This window comes from Centropristis striata, chromosome 22 (genome assembly GCF_030273125.1).
Source record: "Centropristis striata isolate RG_2023a ecotype Rhode Island chromosome 22, C.striata_1.0, whole genome shotgun sequence".
NCBI lineage: Eukaryota > Metazoa > Chordata > Actinopteri > Perciformes > Serranidae > Centropristis > Centropristis striata.
The window spans coordinates 30,920,625-30,945,816 of NC_081538.1; the positions used below are offsets into that span (position 1 = coordinate 30,920,625).

The following is a 25,192-nucleotide window of genomic DNA, read 5'->3' on the forward strand; positions in this document are numbered from 1 at the left end:
ATATATAATATTATATATAATGATAATGTTGTAACTATATTATTATTATTATTATTATTATTATTAATAATAATAATAATAATAATAAAACAATTTGGAAAATAGCAATACTGATAATAAAATCAATAACTGGAATCATAACACAATAACAATAATAGCAATAATAATGATGATTAAAATAGTAATTACAGTAACAGTAATATTAATGAAAATAGCAGTTATAATATTAATGTTGGTAATAACAATAATAATAATAATTATAGTATTCATATTGATAATCAGTTCACCGAAAAAAGGAAAAAAATAACATTTTAAATGCAATTGAGAAGAAATCCTCTATATATGAATTCATCAATTTAACTTAAATAAAATAAAATAATCTTTAAAAAAATGAAACCATTTAATTAAATAAAAAAATATCCTGGAAATAAATACAATTTAATTTAAATGACATTTAAATAATTAAATGTGTTCTATATTATTTAAGTTTAATCTAATTCTCTATATTAATGCAACCATTTTATTTATTACATTTATTTCAACTAATTGAAAGATTAATTCTGTATATAAATGGTTTAATATGTAATTACATTTTTATATATATATTAAAGCAACCATTTTAGATTATATTAGATGTATTTATATTTAATGCCATATATGATTTAATTTAATATATTAAATTATTATTGTTTTATTATTGGTTTTAATTGCTAAAGAAATCCACTACATTAAAATCAACAACTTAATAATTATTTTTAATAAAAAAACATTTTAGCCATTACATTTATTTTAAATTAATTGAAAGATTAATTATATACGTGTGTGTGTGTATATATATATATATATATATATATATATATATATATATAAATGCAACAATTTAATATATAAAAGTTACTTTATATTTATCCATCCATCCATCCATTCTCGTCCGCTTATCCGGGGCCGGGTCGCGGGGGCAGCAGGCTAAGCAGGGCATTCCAGGCGCCCCTCTCTCCAGCCACAACGTCCAGCTCCTCCTGGGGGACCCCGAGGCGTTCCCAGGCCAGGCGAGAGATATAATCCCTCCACCGTGTTCTGGGTCTTCCCCGGGGCCTCCTACCAGTTGGACGTGCCCGGAACACCTCTAACGGGAGGCGCCCGGGAGGCATCCTTACCAGATGCCCAAACCACCTCAACTGGCTCCTTTCGACGCGAAGGAGCAGCGGCTCTACTCCGAGCTCCCTCCGGATGTCTGAGCTCCTCACCCTATCTCTAAGGCTGAGCCCAGCCACCCTACGGAGGAAGCTCATTTCGGCCGCTTGTACCCGCGATCTCATTCTTTCGGTCACTACCCAAAGCTCATGACCATAGGTGAGGGTTGGAACGTAGATGGACCGGTAAATCGAGAGCTTTGCCTTCAGGCTCAGCTCCTTCTTCACCACGACGGTCCGGTACAACGCCCGCATCACTGCTGACGCTGCACCAAACCGCCTGTCCATCTCACGCTCCATTCTACCCTCACTCGTGAACAAGACCCCGAGATACTTGAACTCCTTCGCTTGAGGCAGTACCTCTCTCCCCACCCAGAGGGGGCAATCCACCGTTTTCCGGCAGAGAACCATGGCCTCAGACTTGGAGGTGCTGACTCTCATCCCAACCGCTTCACACTCGGCTGCAAACCGCCCCAGTGAGTGCTGCAGGTCCCGGCTTGATGAAGCCAAAAGAACCACATCATCTGCAAAAAGCAGAGATGCAATTCTGAGGTCACCAAACCGGATCCCTTCCTCCCCCCGGCTGCGCCTTGAGATCCTGTCCATGAAGACCACGAACAGAATCGGAGACAAGGGGCAACCCTGGCGGAGGCCAACACCCACCGGGAACGTGTTTGACGTTGTGCCGAGTATGCGGACACTGCACTCACTTTGGTTATATAGGGACCGGATAGCTCGTAGCAACGAGCCCGGTACCCCATACTCCCGCAGTACCCCCCACAAGACTCCCCGAGGGACACGGTCATAAGCCTTCTCCAAATCCACAAAACACATGTAGACTGGATGGGCAAACTCCCATGCCCCCTCCAGAAGCCTCGCAAGGGTAAAGAGCTGGTCCGCTGTTCCACGGCCAGGACGAAAGCCGCATTGTTCCTCCTGAATCTGCGGTTCGACAATCGGCCGGAGCCTCCTTTCCAGCACCCTGGAGTAGACTTTCCCGGGGAGGCTGAGAAGTGTAATTCCACGGTAATTGGAACACACCCTCCGGTCCCCCTTTTTGAAAATGGGAACCACCACCCCGGTCTGCCAATCCACAGGCACTGTCCCAGACCTCCACGCGACACTGAAGAGGCGTGTCAACCATGACAGCCCAACAATGTCCAGAGCCTTCAGCATCTCAGGGCGAATCTCATCCAACCCTGGCGCCTTGCCACCGGGCAGCTTTTTAACTACCTCGGCGACCTCGGCCAGGGATATTGATGAGTCTTCCCCTGAGTCTTCAGACTCTGCCTCCTCTACGGAGGACGTTTTGGCTGGATTAAGGAGTTCCTCAAAGTGTTCTTTCCACCGTCTAAGGACATCCCCAGGTCGGGTCAGCAGGTCTCCTCCCCCGCTGAACACAGCTTGGGCCAAGCCCTGCTTTCCCTTCCTGAGTCGCCTGACGGTTTTCCAGAACCTCTTTGAGGCCGACCGAAAGTCCTCCTCCATGGCCTCCCCGAATTCCTCCCATACCCGAGTTTTTGCTTCAGCGACTGCCGCAGCTGCAGCCCTTCTGGCCGAACGGTACCTGTCTGCTGATTCCAGAGACCCCTCGGCCAGCCAAGACCGAAAGGCCTCCTTCTTCAGCTTGACGGCCTCCCTCACCGCTGGTGTCCACCAGCGGGTTCTTGGGTTGCCGCCACGACAGGCACCGACGGCCTTCAGGCCACAGCCCCTACCAGCCGCGTCAACAATTGAGGCTTTGAACATGGCCCATTCGGACTCCATGTCCCCAGCCTCACCCGGGATGTTGGAGAAATTCTTCCGGAGGCGTGAGTTGAAGACCCTGCAGACAGGGGCCTCTGCCAGACGTTCCCAGTTCACCCTCACTACGCGTTTGGGTTTGCCAGGTCTGTCTAGCATCCTCCCCCGCCACCTGATCCAACTCACCACCAGGTGGTGATCAGTTGACAGCTCTGCTCCTCTCTTCACCCGAGTGTCCAAAACATGCGGCCGCAGATCAGACGATACGATAATAAAATCGATCATCGATCTTTGGCCTAGAGTGCTCTGGTACCAGGTACACTTATGAACAACTCTATGCTCGAACATGGTGTTCGTTATGGACAATCCGTGACTAGCACAGAAGTCCAATAACAGAACACCACTCTGGTTCAGATCGGGCAGGCCGTTCCTCCCAATCACCCCCCTCCAGGTACCATCATCGTTACCCACGTGAGCGTTGAAGTCTCCCAGAAGAACAATAGAGTCCCCAGATGGTACCCCTTCCAGGACACCACCCAGAGACTCCAAGAAGGCCGGGTACTCCGAACTGCTGTTTGGTGCATAAGCACAAACAACAGTCAGAGACCTTCTCCCTGCGACTTGCAGCCGCAAGGAGGCGACCCTCTCGTTCCTCGGGGAGAACTCCAACACAGCGGCGCTCAGCCGGGGGCTTGTGAGTATCCCCACACCCGCCCGGCGCCTCTCACCCTGGGCAACTCCGGAAAAGGAGAGAGTCCAGCCTCTCTCCAGGAGTTTGGTTCCAGAGCCCAAGCTATGCGTGGAGGTGAGCCCAACTATTTCTAGCCGGTAACGCTCCACCTCCCGCACAAGCTCGGGCTCCTTCCCCGCCAGCGAGGTGACGTTCCACGTCCCCAGAGCTAGCCGCTGGAGCCGGGGGTCAGCACGCCCAGGTCCCCGCCTTTGCCTGCCGCCCGACTCTCTGTGCACCCGACCCTTATGCCTGAGTCTGCGGGTGGTGGGCCCACATAAATTTATATTTATTAATATTTAATTATATATGTGATTTAATTTTATATTAAAAATATACAATATATAACCATTTGTTAATTTAACTTAGATATTTTTTGTTTATTTTTAATTTGTTTTAATTGCTAAAGAAATTCACTGCAAAATTACTTTTTTAATAAAAAAAACATTTTAGCTATTTCATTTATTTTCATTTAATTGAAAGATTAGTTCTATGTATAAATGCAACCATTTAATATATAAAACTTAGTTTATATTTATTCATATTTAATTCTATATATATTGTATTTTTTATATATTTTTTGTTTATTTTTAATTGGTTTTAATTGCTAAAGAAAACCACTGCAAAAATATTCAACAATTTAATAATTATTTTTAAATATAATTGCTAATATTTTCACTAATATTTCTTCTTGTAGGCGCGGCTCCAACGTGTCTCTGGTGTTGGACATGTCGGCTCTCGGCGCCGTGGAGCCTCTGAGCGTCGCCGTGGTAACCCCGAGAGAGGCGGCGGCCAGAGAGTACCTGCTGGCCGCCGGGCGACCTTTGACCCGACAGCAGCTCAGAGACATCGTCAACAACACGCACAAGCTGCACGCAGAGTTCGCTGTAAGAACAATCTGTTTACACAGAGCTGAGGGGAGAGGACAGGAGAGGCTGTTTACACAGAGCAGAGGGGAGAGGACAGGAGAGGCTGTTTACACAGAGCAGAGAGGAGAGGACAGGAGAGGCTGTTTACACAGAGCTGAGAGGAGAGGACAGGAGAGGCTGTTTACACAGAGCAGAGAGGAGAGGACAGGAGAGGCTGTTTACACAGAGCAGAGAGGAGAGGACAGGAGAGGCTGGAAACAGGACAACACTACATTATGTGGATGAAACTTTTTTTTTTGGTGTTTTTTTTACATCAGTCAGGACACTTTGTGGGCACTTGGAAAAGTGTTTATGTATAGATTATATTTTTTCCAATTTAAAAAAAAATATATTCAGCAAAGAATATGTGTATACAACTTTATTTACAGACTATATTTTCTCAAGGAAAGTTCTTTGTTTCCAGTTTCAGTTTGACTTATTTAAAATAAAAAAATGTCAAAAGCACAGTACAGTATCGATTTTGGATAAAAGAAACGATATTGAAAATTAATTTTAGTAATTTGAACCATAGTTAGTATTACCTGCCAGCTGCAGGATTATTTTATTTTATTTTTTCCTCATTTTTAACATTTCCAATTTCAGGAAATTCCAATGAATTTTATTGATCCTAAGGAGCTCGATATTCCGAACCACGGGACCAAGAACAGATACAAGACCATCCTGCCCAGTGAGTACTCTGTGTTTGTGTGTGTGTGTGTGTGTGTGTGTGTCTGTGTTTGTGTGTGTGTGTGTGTGTGTGTGTGTGTGTGTCTGTGTGTCTGTGTGTGTCTGTGTCTGTGTGTGTCTGTGTCTGTGTGTGTGTCTGTGTGTGTGTGTGTGTGTCTGTGTGTGTCTGTGTGTGTGTGTGTGTGTGTGTGTGTGTGTGTGTCTGTGTGTGTGTGTGTGTGCCTGTCTGTGTCTGTCTGTGTGTGTGTGTGTGTGTGTGTGTCTATGTGTGTGTGTGTGTGTGTGTGTGTGTGTCTGTGTGTGTGTGTGTCTGTGTCTGTGTGTCTGTGTGTGTGTGTGTGTGTGTGTGTGTGTCTGTGTGTCTGTGTGTCTGTGTGTGTGTGTGTGTGTCTGTGTGTCTGTGTGTGTGTGTGTGTGTGTGTGTGTCTGTCTGTCTGTCTGTCTGTGTCTGTCTGTCTGTGTGTGTGTGTGTCTGTCTGTGGGTGTGTGTGTCTGTGTGTGTCTGTGTGTGTGTGTGTGTGTGTGTGTGTGTGTGTGTGTGTCTGTCTGTCTGTGTCTGTCTGTGTGTGTCTGTGTGTGTGTGTGTGTGTGTGTGTGTCTGTCTGTCTGTGTGTGTGTGTGTGTGTGTCTGTGTGTGTCTGTGTGTGTGTGTGTGTGTGTGTGTGTGTGTGTGTGTGTGTGTGTGTGTCTGTGTTTGTGTGTCTGTGTAATTATTTAGTTGTTGCTAGGTAACAGTCACCATCCCAAAACGGTCCTCATCTCTTATTTTCCCTAACTGAAAGAAAAAGGTTAAAAAAACAAAACAAAGAAGTGAAACTGTATTGTGTGGTTACAAAACTACGACGGCGTGTTCGGGCCAATTATGAAAAAAATTGCGAGGGAAAAAAGTCAAAGGTTTATGAGATTTAAGTGGCAAATCTACGAGATAAAAAAGTAGCATTTATGAGAAAAAAGTCGGAAAAATAGGCTCGTTTTTGTTCTTCAAGGTACTACATCCGTCGATCGCCTTCAGAAAGTTCAGCATTTCACTCGAACCAAAACTCAAAACACCCGGAGCTGCGAGAGTTAATCACCTTGTTGGGCCGGAGATGGATAATAAAAGGAAATAAAGGCTTTTTTTTTTTTTAAACCCCCCCCCACAAATACCCCATTACAAAAAAAACCAACTAATTAAAACTAGGCATTTACCCAAAAAAAAATGTAAAATTACCCCAAAAAATATGTAAATTTACCCCAAAAAATATGTAAAATTACCCAAAAAAGATGTAAAATTACCCCCAAAATATGTCGAATTATTAGAGCTGCAACAATTATTCGATTAATCGATTATTAAATTAATCGCCAACTATTTTGATAATATGATAATTGGTTTGAGCAGTTTTTTAAAGACAATAAGTCCAAATTCTCTGATTTCAGCTTCTTCAATGTGAATATTTCTGGTTTCTTTGTTCCTTTATGACAATAAACTGAATATCTCTTTGGTTTGTGGACAAAGCAAGAGATTTGAGGACGTCATCTCGTGGTTTGGTCTATTTATTTTTTATCTACTTATTTAGTCACTAAACTTTTGTTGTTTATTTTGACCATTTTTTGTAGTTTGATGTTTACTTGTCTCATTTTAATCTAAAAACACTAAATAAAGAGTATCAAAAAAATCCAAAACTATTATAACGTTGCTTGATACCAAGTCAGATCTAAATTTTCTTTTCTTTTCTGTTTTCTTCCCTCTGTTTCTACCTCGTCATGTCCCGTCTCGTCTTCCTCAGATCCTCATTCCAGAGTGATCCTGAAGTCAAAGAGCAGCAACGACCTGCTGGGCTCCTACATCAACGCCAACTACATCAGAGTGAGTCTCAGCTGCAGCTTCACCACCTCATCATTCATCAGGTCACACAACATTTAGCTGGTTATCTCCATTTCTCTGCCTCTTCTCAGTTGTTTAGTGCTCACACTGCAAAAAAAAGGTTTCAAAACAAGATAAAAACACTAAATCGCCCCCCTTTAGACGGTCAGATCGGCCCCCTTTAGACGGTCAGATCGGCCCCCCCTTTAGACGGTCAGATCGGCCCCCTTTAGACGGTCAGATCGCCCCCCTTTAGACGGTCAGATCGCCCCCCTTTAGACGGTCAGATCGGCCCCCCCTTTAGACGGTCAGATCGGCCCCCTTTAGACGGTCAGATCGCCCCCCTTTAGACGGTCAGATCGGCCCCCTTTAGACGGTCAGATCGGCCCCCCCTTTAGACGGTCAGATCGGCCCCCCTTTAGACGGTCAGATCGGCCCCCCCTTTAGACGGTCAGATCGGCCCCCTTTAGACGGTCAGATCGCCCCCCTTTAGACGGTCAGATCGGCCCCCTTTAGACGGTCAGATCGGCCCCCTTTAAACGGTCAGATCGCCCCCCTTTAGACGGTCGGATCGGCCCCCTTTAGACGGTCAGATCGCCCCCCTTTAGACGGTCAGATCGGCCCCCTTTAGACGGTCAGATTGCCCCCCTTTAGACGGTCAGATCGCCCCCCTTTAGACGGTCAGATTGCCCCCCTTTAGACGGTCAGATCGGCCCCCCTTTAGACGGTCAGATCGGCCCCCTTTAGACGGTCAGATTGCCCCCCTTTAGACGGTCAGATCGGCCCCCTTTAGACGGTCAGATTGCCCCCCTTTAGACGGTCAGATCGGCCCCCCTTTAGACGGTCAGATCGGCCCCCTTTAGACGGTCAGATCGGCCCCCTTTAGACGGTCGGATCGGCCCCCCTTTAGACGGTCAGATCGGCCCCCCTTTAGACGGTCAGATCCTGTCTCAGAGGTCAGGTCCAGTGACACGTTATGTTTTGATAAATCTTCAAGATGAAACACCGTCAAAGCTCTCCAGTGCTCAGTATCTAAAGAGAAGAAAAGAGGAGGAGGAGAAGAAGTCCCAATCTTTTTTTAAAAGCTGTTCTGTGTGAAGATGTTTCATTTGTATTAGCTTGCTAGCTAGGTTGAAATAAAGCAACGCTAGCTCAACACATTTTTTGCGTTGTTTGCACTTTCATCGTCTCTCTTGTCTCTAACTTTGTTCGCGTCTCCAGCCGGGCTTCTTTGAGAATTTACTTGTAAGTTAATAATTCTATAGGACACAGAGAGGAGAATGTACAAAGAGCAACAAAAAATTAATAGGACACTTTAAGAAAACCTTTTTGAGGTTTTATATTCTCAGCACGTATGTTCATGTTGGTCAATATGTTGAAAACACCACCTGTTATCTATAGATGTTGTACTGCGTGAAACCTGCTGACCCTGTCCTCTGATTGGCTCTGGTCTCAGGGTTACCATGGCGAGGAGAAGGCGTTCATCGCCACGCAGGGCCCAATGGTGAACACGGTGAACGACTTCTGGCTGATGGCGTGGCAGGAGGAGGCGCCCGTCATCGTCATGATCACCAAGCTGAAGGAGAAGAACGAGGTGATTAAAATACGACGAGTCATTGAATCAGGACTAATTAATAATAAAAACTCAAGCAGGAGCTGGACGTTACTTCAGCTCTGATGTGTTCTCTGCTGTGTTTGTGAGCAGAAGTGCGTCCTGTACTGGCCGGAGAAGAGAGGGATCTACGGGAAGGTGGAAGTTCTGGTGAACAACGTCAGAGAGTGTGAACACTTCACCACCCGCAGCCTCACACTCAAAGTACACACACCTTTATATTTATGGAAGCCTCCATGTTTGTAGTTTGTGTTTGTGACACAGTTTAACCCTCTGGGGTCTATGATGGTGGCGTCCTGATCAGATCAACAAAAAAACCAGGTGACATGGAGCTCTGCTATCAACTTCACTCCAAAGTTCAGACCTGAAACTTTCTCCCAGTTTTTGTTTGACATTCCTAGGTAATGTAAAACCAAAGATATGATCGTTTTAATTTGATAGTACAGAAATATTTGAGCGTTGGTGGAGCTCTCTGTGTCATTTTGCACATAGTTTGTTTTGAAGCTAACAAGGAAAAAAAGCCTATAAATCAGTGGCGGTTCTAGACCAGTGTTACTGTGGGGGCCAAGGAGGGGCCAGTGTTTAATCACAGCGGCACATTAGCAAATTAAAAAATGGCAAAGATGATATTTAAGCATTCAAAATCTTTATTTTAGCTTATTTAAACATCTCATTTAAGTACATTTGGAAGATACAAATACATTGATTTAAATAATGAGATTTACCAACAATAACAGGTTTTTTTGTATGACAATGACATTTCTCATTTTTGTGCACAATCACTTTTTTTTATTTTGAAAGTGCAGTACAGTCAGAATTTTATATATATATATATATATACACACAATATTTTATTGCACAATTAAACTATTATACAATGTTCACATTCTGGGTTCCTTTTGTGTACAATGAGATATTGTTTGAACAAAAAATTGGTTAGAATTGTTCCATTGTTCATCGTTATAAATTGATGATTTTATTATTAATTTGACACAGAGGCCACAGCAGGGGCCAAAGGCTTCTTCACAGGGGCAGTGGCCCCTGGAGGTCCCTGGGTAGAACCGCCACTGCTATAAATATACATGTTTTATGGGACTTTTTTTGTATAGTTTTATTATATTTAAATTTTTACCTTTTTATGTTAATTTTTGTATCCTATGTTTACATTTTCAAGTTCCAAAACAGTTCATTGAGCATATTTGTTGTTTTATTGTAGTAAATAGTATCATTCTTCAACTTGGATTTCATGATTTTTGGGCTCAATGTGTTGATAAAGTAGGTTAAAGTGAGAAAATAACTGTCAAAAGTATTCAAAAATGGCCAAAATAGGCTCAGACCGCCAGAGGGTGAACCATGTTCTTGTGTCTGGTGTGCAGTGTGGGAATCAAACCCGCGTGCTGCAGCATTACTGGTACACGTCGTGGCCCGACCACAAAACCCCCGACTCCACCATGCCGCTGCTGCAGCTGATGGAGGAGGTGGAGGCGGACCGGCGGGCGGCCGCCGCCCTCGGCCCCGTCATCGTCCACTGCAGGTAACCAGAGGAAACGTCTCTACTGGTGACAAATGTGTTAGAAATGACTCCATTACCCACGCTCCTCTGCTTCGCAGCGCCGGGATCGGTCGGACGGGCTGCTTCGTCGCCACGACGATAGGCTGCCGACAGCTGCAGCTGGAGGGAGTCGTTGATGTTCTGAGCATCACCTGCCGCCTCCGAGCCGACAGGTAACACACACACACACACACACACACACACACTAATACTTCAACTGTAAAAATACTCTTTATCATAGAGAGAAGCTGTGAAAACAGGCATTATCGTCAGAGTTTGAACTTTCCGACGATTCTTGAACTGATCATCAGTTACGATAGTTTCCGCTATAAAAAGTGACCGTTACTTGTGTTAAATGTTGATATTAGTGTCAGAATCTCTTTATTCTCCATGTGTCACTTAAAATAAACCAGATCCTGTTTACACAGAGCTGAGAGGAGAGGACAGGAGAGGCTGTTTACACAGAGCAGAGAGGAGAGGACAGGAGAGGCTGTTTACACAGAGCAGAGAGGAGAGGACAGGAGAGGCTGTTTACACAGAGCAGAGGGGAGAGTACAGGAGAGGCTGTTTACACAGAGCTGAGAGGAATTTGTAATTTTCACACTCAAGGTGTAATGGTATGAAAATAAGTTAAACTGTATGCATAATCTTAATTTCAAGAATCCAAATGTTTGTGTTGTTCTCTTGAAATGTCACCATAAAAATAACTAATAATCTGTGTGTGTGCAGAGGAGGTATGATCCAGACAGGTGAGCAGTACGAGTTCGTCCATCACGCCTTGAGCCTGTACGAGGCCCGCCTCTCTGCAGAAACCGGCCAATGAGGACGCTCCACCTCACGGGAGGCGTCGACTGAAGTTTGCTGACATGGACGAGTCCTTATTGCAGGTATGATCTCTGAAAGAGGTCTTTGACTGACAACCAGGGAGGACTGCTGTGGGCGGAGCCTGCTGAAGGGAAGAAGGAATGTATCCGTTCTTCTTCTTCTCTGGTGTTTCTTCTTCATGTGTTGCTGGAGACTGGAGTTCCAAAGACTCTTTAACTGAGTGTGGGATCGTGTTTTTAACTAACCAGACTGTCCTGTTACCTCTTTTCTGTCATGGAGACGTAGAAATAGTTTTGACTGAACTCGATGGTACGTTGTTCAATAACACTGTTGTGTTTCTGTGTCTTATTATAGAATTTTAAAATTATTTTGTATATCGTGGTGTTCTTATAAGAGAGGATACTGGAAAACGACTGTTAGCTGGTTGCACCTTTTGGTTAATCTACTAAACCAACCAACTCTTCCAGCCTCGCGGCTTCTGTGACGCCCGCACTCCGTACGTTACAAAATTACAGTTTTGGAGAAGAATCCATAACAACAATTGCAGTCTATTGGTCTCTTCAGGTTTTGTTGGCACTAATCCGTCTAATTTAGTTGAAATCTTAATTGTAGTACTTAGCAGGGCTCTACTCTACTACATTTCCAGAGGAGTACGTGTGCTTTTAAGATGAAAACATTTAGGAGGATGGTTAAAACTGTTCAAATAATCCAATTTAATCACAAACTGGCACATTTGTGCTCCCCATGTCTCTCGTTTTGTGGGTTATCTACCATTTGGGACCACTGAAAACTGTTGGGATCATTGGAACCATCAGAACTGTTGGGGTCATTGGAACCATCAGGACTGTTGGGGTCATTGGAACCATCAGGACTGTTGGGGTCATTGGAACCATCAGGACTGATGAGGTCATTGGAACCATCAGGACTATTGGGGTCATTGGAACCATCAGGACTGTTGGGATCATTGGAACCATCAGGACTCTTGGAGTCATTGGAACCATCAGGACTGTTGGGGTCATTGGAACCATCAGGACTCTTGGAGTCATTGGAACCATCAGGACTGTTGGGGTCATTGGAACCATCAGGACTGTTGGGATCATTGGAACCATCAGGACTGTTGGGGTCATTGGAACCATCAGGACTGTTAAAGTCCACCAGAAATTATGGTTTCGGACAATTTTTCTCTGGTATTTGACGACACATTGATTTCACCTTTATTGGCAACATTTGGAATAGTTTTTTCCTTACAAATGAAGTTCGTGTGGGCAATTATTTTTTCTAAACTGTTTTAAAAAATATCTGGATACGTGTAGACGGAGCCAAAACTTCCCAGAAACACTAAATGTGTCAGTAACTTTCAGGTCAAGTAACCTGAAACCTGCTGACGTGTTTAAGCAGACAGTGTTGAATCGTTGAGCCAATTTCTGTCTAATACAATATATAAACCCCTATTGATTTGTTATCAAGTACAACAAACAAACAGAACTTAATAATTTCCACAGACTGCGCTGCTGGCGGTACATTTTAAAGCAGCTCGGTAACTTACGGAGTGCCGAAGTCACAATTGGGGCGAACGTCCAGCCATAGCTCACATGCTAAAAGCTAACAAACCAATGTTATGACAAATAAGCTCCTGCTAAGCTAGTTCTCATAGTACAGCAATCTCATAGAGGCTAATTCTAGCTTCAGTAGTTCAGCGTTTGCTTTAATGTCAATAAATAGATGCTAACCTATAAGCTCATGCTATTATTAGCCCGCTATGCTAACGCAATATTTTGTTAAAACCAATTAAATCTAGTATTCCACTGCTAAACAAAGCTTGTTAAAGGGTAATTTGTTTGTTTCAGCGATTCTTTTTATACTATCTTATAAAGAACATGGACTCAATGCCCCATCATTAAGTTTCAGATTAATAATTAATAAAATATTTGTAAAACACAAAGAAATGGAGGCTAGTGGAGCAGAAGCTAGCTCGAAGTGTTTAATTGCTTTCAGTCACAATATATTTGATCCATTTTTTAAATGTATCTTTATTTTAGCCAAAGTGTTCAACACTCAGACAAATTATAAAGTTTTCTGAGAAATGTTGTGCTGCTTAGTCTCAGAGTTTACACTCTGTTTAGTTTTTAACCTTCTTGCATCGACAATTCCCCTTGTTGTTGTGTGACACGTTGCTTTATACCAAAAATGTGAAATAATTTAATGGTGCAGTCATCTCATCGATGTGCTGTTGTAAATTGTTATCTAGTGAGTATGTTATTTTTCTTGGTGCATCAAAGTAATAACTTTATTTTTATACAGTTTTTACATGTTTTTGAAGTGTTTTAGCAGCTATCAGCCATTTGTCGACTCGCATGGAAGCTATTCGGGGAGTACAAACCTCATCATCTCTAAACCCCCAACTCAACAGGAACTACATGGAATTAACAGTTAAATTTTAACGTTTAAACATGTATCCCCTATCAAGGCTCCATATTGTAATGATAGAGCAGCAATTCAAACATTGGAAGAAGAAACATTACAAACTGAGAGCTAAACTTGTTGTGAATAAAACTATGTTCCTCTTTTTTTTCTTCAAATGTCTTCTGATTATTTTACATTGTTACAGCTTTAAAAAAAATCAAAATAGTGATCTATGAAACGATTTCAGTGCCAGTGCAATGGAGATCAAATGTCAAGTTCAGTGTTTAGAAGTCAAACATGTTTTGGAATAAAATGCAAAACAAAAATGAACATTCAGGGTTGGTTGTGTCAGTTCCTGGAGTGTTGACTTGCTTTAGAGATCTGAGGTTTCTGCTGTAATGCCAGTGACGAAGAACAGTAACATTTTACATCTAATTTGTGTGAATGGGATACCATTGTGCAGTACATGTTAAAGTGCTTTTAAACCTAATGTGGGCAGTAACATTTCTAATCCATGGACCACAAACTAACACAGAGATCTTGCTGCTAAAACCGTAATCGTTAGGATGACTGGGATCGTTGGACCCATTGGCACTTTTGGGACCATTGGAATCAATGGGAATCGCTTGAACTGTTGGAACCATTTGAATCAAGGGGATCATTGGAACTGTTGGGACCAATGGGATCTTCTGAACCATTGGAACTGTTTGGATCATTGGAACTGTTGGGACCATTGGGATCATTGGGAACAATGGAACCATTGGGATCATTGAAACTTTTGGGACTGTTGGGATCGTTTAGACCATTGGGACCGCTGATGAACAATAAACGAGATAAACTTTGAATACTCTTCTTTTTCTATGTACCAAATTATTTTTTATTTATTCCTTTTTTCTTGTGATACAATCAAGAGACGTTGGACCAGTGTCTCTTTGTCCAACATGCCTCCATGGGACCATCATCAACCCAGTTCTCACTTCAGTCAATTCAGGATTGATTTCAAGCTCAAAATGGTTAAAAACCTGGCATTGAAGGGAGATATTGACGTTATTTCCTGCTTGAGTTGACTGAAGTGAAGCGAGTTGAGCCCAACCTCCATACCCACTGCAGCAGCGGGTACAACACACTGCCTCTGACGTAGTATTGTGTCTGTACAGTAGCTGGTGGTTCATGTCCTGTACTTTATCGTTGTTGACTGTTCATGGAGCTTAAAGGGACACTACACATGTTCAATTTTAGTCTGAACACATGTCCTGTATTCACTTTAATTGTATTGCATTTATGCTGTTAGGTTTAAGGCTAAGGTTTTATTTTACAGTTCTCATAGTTTCTACTGGTTATTCAGAAAGAAGATTCGTTACTGTAAGCATTAAAGTTTCTTCTGTGATGTGGAACTAAATGGTGCACTTTTAATAGAATTTGCAATCAACCACTATCGTAATGAGAGTGTTGTTGAAATATCTAACTACTGTTACTTTATTTCAAACTTTTATATATGCCAGTTAACTTTTATTCAACCAGACAGTGTTGGTTAGATGGAAAAATTAAATTAAATTTCATCTAAACATCCATTTCTAACTGCTGTAAAGGACAGAACTAGCACATTAAAATATTAAAAACCTGCTAGTGTCCCTTTAAGCTCCGGCTGTGTGGGTATTACAGCTCAGTCAGAGTACACCTGATGATAATTAGTGTAGGTACGTTACCTGGTTTTTAACTGTATTACTAATCAACTTGAATGTTGTACTAGTCTGGAACATTAGCCAACGAGTAGTGCTGTAACCTCTCTATCTACTCTATCTACATATATATTGTTCCCTGTAATCTGTACATAAACACTGGACATAAAAACTACGGAGCTCTGACTCGTCTTGTCTTGACTCTGACTTACTCACTGACTCGTGTTGTCTTCGACTCACTGACTCGTGTGTGGCCTGTTGAGAACACCAAATAATTGTACAAAAACGTTGTACTTGATACTTTAAGAAAGTGAAAATATGAAATGTAGTTCTTAAAGTACACAGTGAAACAACAGAAACCATCAGCTCTTGTCATGTTCTGCCACTGAAGCATGAGCTCAAAATGTTATACAAAGTAGTTTTGTTTTGGCTTGTGAGTCTAAAAACCAAAACTATGATCTTAAAGTGGCTAAAAGACTGATCCAGTTTAATGCTACATTAGGGAGCTATAAGAATTATAAATCCATCAACTAATTAGTGGTGTGCCATATTGTATCGTCAACGATTATACCGGTATAACTTTTTTCAGTAAAAAAAATGCATATGATGATATTGGCAACATTCCTACTTGTTGCCGTGGTGACGTAAGGGTTTCATTAATGACTAGACTGTAGCGGCTCCAGAGTCTCATGTGCTGCACTAACGTCACATTTCAAGCTACTGAAACTATATTTACACTATTAATAATATTAATAATGATAATAATAAGTTATTTTGCGTTGTGTTGCCCCTGTTCAGCAGAGTGTTTGTCACCCGTCAGTCAGTCTAAACCAGGCTTGGAATTTCGTAATTTTAGGGTCAAGGCCATTTGGCCTTCCCGTTCACATTTCTTTTAAGGGCACAAAGGCCGTTTGGTTAAATTATGTTGGTTTTACCTTTCAGATTAATACTTTAACATTCTCATTCACCAAGAAACACTAATTATGTATTAAAACATTTGTTTTGAGAGAGCGAGAGAGACAGACAGTCAGTCAGTCAGTCAGTCAGTGTTAGAGTCTGGCCATAGAAGTGAGAAGGTTCAGACAAATACTGGTAGAGAAAGACAACAGCCACCACTGTGATCTAAACACAGAAGTATCAGATACACTTTCTCCTGACACAGAACAGTGCACAACATATTAAATATATTAGAAAGAACCTTGTAGGAAAATGACAAATGAACCTGTTTTGAAAAGATGGCAAAATGAATCTCCTGCCTGAGTTCATCTAAGAGTAAGGAAAGAGAAATGCCTCCTCCTGCCATAAAAAGGAACCTGCTGAGGTGGAATCTACATCAGCTAAATGTCGAGCCCTTGTCCCTGAGGTAGGGAAGACGTTAGCGCTATCCCAACTAGCTAGCTATGCTAGTTTTCATGATGCAAAAATGTAACGTTAACGAGTCGACTTTAAATAGGCAAATACAATGGTAATTACCTATCAATAGTACTTTCTATAAAAACGTAAATGTTAAGTTCTGTCAAATACTACCACATACTTCAGTTACAACATATCAAAACAGCTTGTCCCGCTAGCTTACCTGTGCTGCATCAACACATGGCTCATTTGAATATTCAATGAGCCATGTGTTGATGCATGTCTGAAGGAGGAGAGTGGGTCGGGGTTTGACCAATAGGATGGCTGTATAATTCCATCAGCCCACTGAGTCACTAGTGTTGTGTTTATACTGGAACTTTGACAGGGGCGCTAAGGCCACCTTGGCCGTAAATTGAACATTTTTTCACAGGGCATCAAGGCCAAAGTGCGGGGCAACGTGAAATTCCCACCCTGGTCTAAACCCCGACCCACCTCTCCGTCCTCCTCCGAGACCTGAGGCACATTCACAATCATCTCTCTGTGAGCGCGTAATAACAGTAATAAGACCATTTTGAGAGTATCGGGGCATTTAAAAAATGTGCGACTTTTTGCCCCAAAATTTCCACATGCTATAGTATGACTTTTTTTAATCAAATGCTGGACATCTCAAAACATGGTATTTTTTATATTTTATTTTGGGAAAAGCCATCCTTCTACACGTATCAACAGACCATAATGAGACCATTTTGAGAGTATCGGGGGATTCAATAATTTAGTGACTTTTTCCCAACAAAAAAATAATGACTTTTTTTTGTTTTCAAATTTTGGACATCTTAAAATGTTTTTGTTTTTTTTGTAATTTCGGGAAATGCAACCCTCAAAACACCATAATAAGACCATTTTGAGAGTATCTGGCCATTTGAATCATTCTTTACTTTTTCCAACAAAAATGTAAAAATTCTATAGTATGACCTTTTATTTTAATTTTGGACATCTTAAAATGTGGAGGTTTTTGGGGGGAATTTTGGGAAAATCAAGCCTACTACACGTATCAACAGACCATAAAAAGACATTTTTTAGAGTATCAGGGCATTTAAAAATTTTTGCAACTTGGTCCCCAAAAATTTTGACATGCTATTGTATGATTTTTTTTCAAATTTTGGACATCTTAAAATGAGGAGGGTTTTTTTGTGATTTCAGGAAAAGCAGACCTACTTCAAGTATCAAAAGACCATTATGATACCATTTTTAGAGTATCGGGGCATTTAACTTTTTTTCCAAATTTTAGACATCTCAAAATGTGTTTTTTTTCTTGTGATTTCAGGAAAAGCCACCCTACTACACGTATCAACAGACTATGTATCGGGGCATCTAAAAAAAAAAAATTTTGACATGCACGAACATATAGTAGGCTATGACTTCCGGAAGAAATTATGAAATAATTCAAATATATAAACTGGCATTTTAAAGGTTCAAATCCTGAAAATTATTGAATGTTTAGTAGTTTTGGGCAAAATTGGAGTTGTTTAAGAGATTTATGAAAAAAGGCAGAAATATTGATGTATGGGGATTTAATATCAGTTTATTTATGCATGTACATTTTTGCCACGAAGGTGTCCACAGGGTGCAAAATGCATCAATAGACTATAAAAGACATGTAAGAGTAAAAGACATGGGATTTAAAAAATGTTACTAAAAATATAATTTTTCTGTAAATATTTACGCTGCTGTGAGGTTTATAAACCAGCAGATGTCACTGTGCTGCTGCTGAGTCTGAAGCCTCAAAGCTTCACAAAGCTTTCTGCACTTTCCCTAAAAACACATACAATTTAATGAAAGTTTATTACAGCATGTGTACATGGACACAGATACACTTTACATTGTTTATACAGTGTGTCCCACAGAGTCACTTTTAATCACAGCACCAGGGAGGAGGCAGATGTTACACATCAGGAAGTTTTTCTAGTGAAACATGTTGATCAGCAAAGAGATGAAATCAGACAAATGAATGTTTTGTGTTTGAGTCTGAGACAGATCTGCTTCACAGTGCAGAGTGTGAGTGATGGTGAACAGACTGAACTTTGATTTCAGTCAGCAGAGTTTCTGTCCACAGGAGAGACTCTCAGACCTGCAGAGGACACAGAGACACTGAGGAACCAGAGGACCAGACCCCAAACCCAGGATAATGAGGTTGAGTGAATGTGGTGTTGAAGGTGTGGAGGTGGATCAGAGAGTCAGAGGAGACTGTGTAGAAGGACAGAGAGCCAGCAGGACAGTCCACATACACTGCTACTCTACCAGAGGAGGAGGAGGAGGAGGAGAGTTCTGTTCTTCTGTTATTGTGGCTGACAGAGTAACGACCATTAGAGCACCACAGACTCCAGGACTGATCATTCCCTCCAAACCAACAGTCTTCACTGCGTCCTCTCCTCCTGATTCCTCTGTAACTCACTGATATAGAAACTACTCCTCTCCACTCGACCTCCCAGTAACAGCGACCAGTCAGACCAATTCTACACAGCAGCTGAGGCCAGTAGTCAAACCTGTCTGGATGATCAGGATATGCCTGATCCTTTATCACACCTGTCACCTTCCTGTTGTTGTGAGACAGTTTGAGTTTTCTGTGTACTGTGTTTGTGTCCAGTTCCAGTTCACAGACATCTGATGGAGAGAACAAGACACAAAACAGCTGCAGGTTATCATCTGATGATTCATTAACAACTTTACTGACAATAACTGAAAGAAAACCATTCAAAGGTTCACAGTGTAACAGTAAGTTAACATGAGAGTCAACATGTCAGTAATATTGTGTGTTTTTCCTCGTGTGGACTCGAGGATGACAGCTGATGGAGATCCACATCAATAAACACACGTAGTGAATAAAGTCTCACTAATAAAAGTGACACATCATCTTCCACTGCAGCACAAAGCAGCTCTGAACCATCTGCTTTATTAAACTGTTATTAGCTCCACCAAAGAGTCACATTCAGCACAAAGTTCAGATCTTTGATCATCAAATGTCAAACTGTCCACTGCTACAGAAAACTTTCACCACAGTCTGGATTTTTAAATGAATATCAGAGGGCTGTGGCTCCACCAACTGGCTTTAAGGTGCTTTTCATCCACCAGGGGCCAGATGCAAAAAACTCAACACACAAATATGCAAACACAATGGGCCTCATTCACGAACCGTTCTTAAGAACAAATTTGTTCTTAAGCCCTACTCACGAAGATTTTACGTAGATTGTGGCATTCATGAATTTTTTTCTTATCCAGGATTTTTCTTAGGTAAGAACAAATCCTACCAACACTCAGGAGTCTTAAGCACATTTCAGTGCTGACATGTTGGCCTGGTTGAGTTGTCTTCTTTTGTTAAGTTCAATAAAATACATTACAGTGACATTTCCCTCATATTTATGAATTTATTTATTTATTAATTTCTTTTTTTGCATTTTTCATTTTAATTAAATTAAATGTGCCAACGCTTTAACATGAATCAAGTAAATTGGAAATCATGCCGTCCATTAGTGATACCACCCTGTTTATAGGTGGCATTTCTCCATCCACGGCTACAAAACAATGGCAGATATATTACTGCTGCAGGAGGCTCTGTCTGTTCTGGTTCTGTTGCAGGTTGCCTCTGCAGGATTTCATATGTGATAAATAAAATTAAAAATAAAATCAAGCCAAGGTTGCAACCCCTCAGTCCAATATTAAAGACATATTTTGAGCTTACACACTATGGTAAACTCCTGCCACACATGTTATATATGTATATATATATGTATATATATATATATATATATATATATATATATACATAAAAGGTATTATTCCAGAAAATAAATTGTTTGCGTTGTTGCAACCTGCACTAAGGCTGCTAAATATAATGTTCTTCCTCCAAGTGATCTCCTTTCTTTTTACCTGCGGTCCAAGGGATTTACGCTTTTCTTTAGGCATTCTGTTGCTGTTTCCTCTGTGTGGCGGCCCTGCACTCCTTTTTATGGGCCCTTTTATGGGCATTAATGGGCGGTTACCTATGCTAATCCTATGTTAATTAGACTCACCTGGCACGCCCGCTCAGTTTACGAGGAGATGGCATTCATCAATTTAAGAACATGGCTGCGAACAATTCAGCGGCTTAAGAACACGTTGATGAATCTGACGTAGGGTCTTCTTAGAAACCTTCTTAAGAAGCACTTAAGAAAGGATCTAAGAAGATTCTTTAGAAGATATTGGTGAATGAGGCCCACTGTTTTCTTGTGCGTATGTGTCGTACATCTGGTCTCAGGTCTCCCAGTCAGGGAGGAACTGGAAGGCAAATCCACCTCAACTCACTTTATTCAACTTCTAAACATCTGTTCACATTATTTATGTCCTGCTTTGTTTATGACTTGTATGTTTTTGAACACTGATGTATTAAAAACATCAAGAGAAGAATATTAAAGGAACACAACAACTTTTATCTGTCAAACTTGTGAAGTTTACAAGCAGCACCTGAAGGCAACAAAACTCTTGTATAAAATCAGTGAGAGTCAAGAGAAGAAGAAACACAGTCAGCTTTCTGTTGGCTCCATTCTTCATTAAATGTATGTATTAGTTTTGTTGGATCACTGTGTTCACTTTCTTTGTGTTGGTGGATTTGAAATGGATTGATTGAATTCTAACATCTTTCCAGCCACACTGACTGAAAACAGAAGCTGAAACCTGATTGAAACTGGAGAAATTCATCATCCAACTTCAGTCAATAAAAAGTCTAAATGTGCTGTAACATGTGCAGCTGAGTTCTGATGAATAAAGCTGAAACACACTCACACTTCCTCACACCAGGTCTCAGTGTCTGCAGTCCACCATGGTCCACCCTGCAAGAAGAGACACAGTCACAATCAACTTCATTTCACCATCAACATCAACCAGAGACACTCAGTTAGAGACAGAGACACACTGAGAGCTGCTGTCTGTCTATACCTGAATGTCCACCTGTCTGTCTGTCCATACCTGAGAGTCTCCAGTTTCCAGTGTGGATCCTTTAGTCCAGCAGACAGAAGTTTCTCTCCTGAGTCTCCTGGATGATTGTAACTCAGGTCCAGCTCTCTCAGATGGGAGGGGTTGGAGCTCAGAGCTGAGGCCAGAGAAATACAACCTTCCTCTGAGATCATACAGCCTGACAGACTAAACACACACACACACACACACACACACACACACACGGTCAACATGTAAACTCTCTAAAATTAAAGTATTTCCTTGCTAGATGTTCTTAATTATAACGGTCTCAGACACTAATGGAAATAAAAACCGGACAGGTGTTAACATAGTGGGTTTACTCCTAAAAACAGTTTAATTCTGACCTGAGAGTTTCCAGTCTGCAGTGTGGACTCTTCAGTCCAGCAGAAAAACGCTTCACTCCTGAATCCTGCAGGTCGTTGTTACTCAGGTCCAGGTCTCTCAGACTAGAGGATTGGGAGCTGAGGACTGAGGACAGAGCTTCACAGCTTCTCTCTGTCAGGTTACAGCCTGACACACTACACACACACACACACACACACACACACACACACACACGGTCAACATGTAAACTCCCTAAAATAAGAGTATTTCCATGCTAGATGTTCTTAATTATAACAGTCTCAGACACTAATGGAAATAAAAAACAGACAGCTGTAAACATAGTGGGTTTGCTTCGAAAAAGAAAAAAATATTAGTTAATTAACAAGTAATTCTGACCTGAGAGTTTCCAGTCTGCAGTCTGGACTCTTCAGTCCAGAAGAAAAATGCTTCACTCCTGAATCCTGCAGGTCGTTGTTACTCAGGTCCAGGTCTCTCAGACTAGAGGACTGGGAGCTGAGGACTGAGGACAGAGCTTCACAGCTTCTCTCTGAGAGGTTACAGCCACCCAGCCTGGAGAAGAATCAGCAAAACATGAAAAAACAAACACAAACAATAGAAACTACATTTAATCTGGATCGTGATGTGTTCACCTACAGAGCTTTGTTGGAGGCTTTGACCACTGGCAGCAGCCTCAGAAGAGCCTTCTCTGAAGCAGAGTATTTCTTGAGGTCAAACACTTCCAGATCTGTTTCTGATGACAGTAAGATGAAGACCAGAGCTGACCACTGAGCAGGAGACAGTTCATCTGTGGAGAGACTTCCTGATGTCAGGGACTGTTGGATCTCCTCCACTAGAGAACGATCATTCAGTTCATTCAGACAGTGGAACAGGTTGATGCTTCTTTCGGGAGACAGATCCTCTGTGATCTTCTTCTTGATGTACTGGGATGTTTTCTTGTTGGTCTGTGAGCTACTTCCTGTCTGTGTCAGCAGGCCTCTGAGGAGAGTCTGATTGGTCTCCAGAGAAAGACCCAGGAGGAAGCGGAGGAACAAGTCCAGGTGTCCGTTTGGACTCTGTAAGGCCTTGTCTACAGCACTCTGGTAGAGTCGGGTTGATTTGCCCCCGAACACTTCAGACCACCAGGAGGTTGATTGTTCTTCTGTCATCAGATTGACTCCAGACTTGATGAAGGTCAGATAGACATGAAGAGCAGCCAGAAACTCCTGAACACTCAGATGGACGAAGCAGAACACCCTGCCCTGGTACAGTCCACTCTCCTCTCTAAAGACCTGTGTGAACACTCCTGAGTACACTGAGGCTGCTCTGATATCGATGCCACACTCTGTCAGGTCTGCGTCATAGAAGATCAGGTTTCCTTTCTGCAGCTGATCAAAAGCCAGTTTTCCCAGAGACTCGATCATCTTCCTGCTCTCTGGACTCCACTGTGGATCTGTCTCAGCTCCTCCATCATACTTGATGTTCTTCACTTTGGTCTGAACCACCAGGAAGTGGATGTACATCTCAGTCAGGGTCTTGGGCAGCTCTCCTCTCTTTCTGGTTTTCATCAGCTCCTCCAGAACTCCAGCAGAGATCCAGCAGAAGACTGGGATGTGGCACATGATGTGGAGGCTTCGCGACGTCTTGATGTGGGAGATGATTCTGCCGGCCTGCTCCTCTTCTCTGAATCTCTTCCTGAAGTACTCCTCCTTCTGAGGGTCAGTGAATCCTCTGACCTCTGTCACCATGTCAACACAGTCAGCAGGGATCTGATTGGCTGCTGCAGGTCGTGTGGTTATCCAGAGGCGGGCAGAGGGAAGCAGTTTCCCCCTGATGAGGTTTGTCAGCAGCACATCCACTGAGGTAGACTCTGTGACATCAGTCAGGATCTCAGTGTTGTGGAAGTCCAGAGGAAGTCGACACTCATCCAGGCCGTCAAAGACCAACACAACGTGGAACTCTTCAAACCTGCAGATTCCTGCTTCTTTGGTTTCAGTAAAGAAGTGATGAACAAGTTCTACCAAGCTGAACTTTTTCTCTTTCAGCATATTCAGCTCTCTGAAAGTGAATGGAAATGTGAAGTGGATTTCCTGATTGGTTTTGTCTTCAGCCCAGTCCAGAGTGAACTTCTGTGTTAAGACTGTTTTCCCAATGCCAGCCACTCCCTTTGTCAGCACTGTTCTGATTGGTTCATCTCTTCCAGGTGAGGCTTTAAAGATGTCTTCTTGTCTGATTGTTGTTTCTGGTCTGCCTGGCTTCATGGATGCTGTTTCAATCTGTCTGACCTCATGTTCATCATTGACCTCTGCAGTCCCTCCCTCTGTGATGTAGAGCTCTGTGTAGATCTGATTCAGAAGGGTTGGGTTTCCTGCTTTAGAGATCCCCTCAAACACACACTGGAACTTCTTCTTCAGGTTAGACTTCAGATTACGTTGGCACACTGGAGCACAAGTTCCTGAATGAACAAATTAAATTAAATTAGCGAGAGAATCCTGTAGAAAATCAGAGAATCTAAACATTTAATTGTGTCTGTGTAGTTTTTGCTCCTGAGTCCATTTTATTCAGGTCATAAATTGAGGACAAACAGCTTCTAATCTGATGCAGATGTGTGCAGCATATTTACTTCAGCAATTATAAATATAAGCTTTGCCCATGTTGCCTCCATTTTATCTTTCATCATGTTACATTTTAAAGAAATCCACTTACTGCTCTTTAGACAGTCAGCAAGCTCCTCCTGATTCATTCCTCTCAGGAAGTTAATTGTGATCTTCAGAAATTCCTCTCTGTTGCTCCTCCTCTGCTCCTCATCCTCATCCTCCAACACCTCCTCATCCTCCCTCTGACTCTCTAAGCATTCTGGGTAATCTGGACTCAGAACTTTCTGGATCTTCTTCAGCTCGTTCTTTACAAAAGTGATGATGTTCTCCTCCAGCAACTGGAACAGAATGATAAATTGAACATTTAGTTAAAAGCTCACATGTCATTCATCTGTCAGTCTGAGGCCTGCTGGTCCAAACAGAGAAGCACCATGAATGGTAGATAAACATTAATCTGTAGTTTATAGTGAAAGGTTTGTTTGTACATAAACACACCATAAATATGGAGTCCAGATCTGTTTGATGCTGTGGGGCTGACTGACCACTGAGGCCCTCTGAGCTCTCCTGCTGAACTCTGCAGAGAGAGCATCAAGTGTAGGAACATTTAATGACATACATATGTGAATGGCTTTTTAGAGGAGATCTGAGATGATGACAAAATCACAGAACTGTTGCTCAGGAGGAAGAGTGGCTGGTATATGGCTGGTGTATGACGATCCTTTAAAAAAAATACATGCAG

At 42.1% G+C, this 25,192-nt stretch overlaps 2 protein-coding genes across 2 annotated transcripts in view; one reads left to right on the forward strand and one right to left on the reverse strand.

Moving 5' to 3' along the window:
- Positions 1–15,361, forward strand: part of ptprr (protein tyrosine phosphatase receptor type R) — a 43,609-nt gene extending 28,248 nt beyond the window's left edge. Inside the window, exons 10-17 of the mRNA XM_059325672.1 lie at positions 4,364–4,553; positions 5,178–5,262; positions 7,028–7,107; positions 8,561–8,698; positions 8,810–8,920; positions 10,093–10,250; positions 10,328–10,441; positions 10,998–15,361. Coding sequence (XP_059181655.1) covers positions 4,364–4,553; positions 5,178–5,262; positions 7,028–7,107; positions 8,561–8,698; positions 8,810–8,920; positions 10,093–10,250; positions 10,328–10,441; positions 10,998–11,091 — 970 coding nt within the window. The 3' untranslated portion in view covers positions 11,092–15,361. The remainder of the gene's footprint in view (positions 1–4,363; positions 4,554–5,177; positions 5,263–7,027; positions 7,108–8,560; positions 8,699–8,809; positions 8,921–10,092; positions 10,251–10,327; positions 10,442–10,997) is intronic.
- A 2,594-nt stretch (positions 15,362–17,955) lies between these two features.
- Positions 17,956–24,969, reverse strand: LOC131960686 (NLR family CARD domain-containing protein 3-like). Its single transcript, XM_059325951.1, has 8 exons — positions 24,949–24,969; positions 24,679–24,791; positions 24,563–24,639; positions 22,514–24,311; positions 21,880–22,053; positions 21,527–21,700; positions 21,344–21,390; positions 17,956–19,189 (listed from the first exon to the last, which is right to left on the reverse strand). Exons 1-8 carry the CDS (start codon positions 24,949–24,951, stop codon positions 18,651–18,653), a joined length of 2,925 nt encoding a protein of 974 aa, XP_059181934.1. The 5' UTR covers positions 24,952–24,969; the 3' UTR covers positions 17,956–18,650.
- Positions 24,970–25,192: the final 223 nt, after the last annotated feature.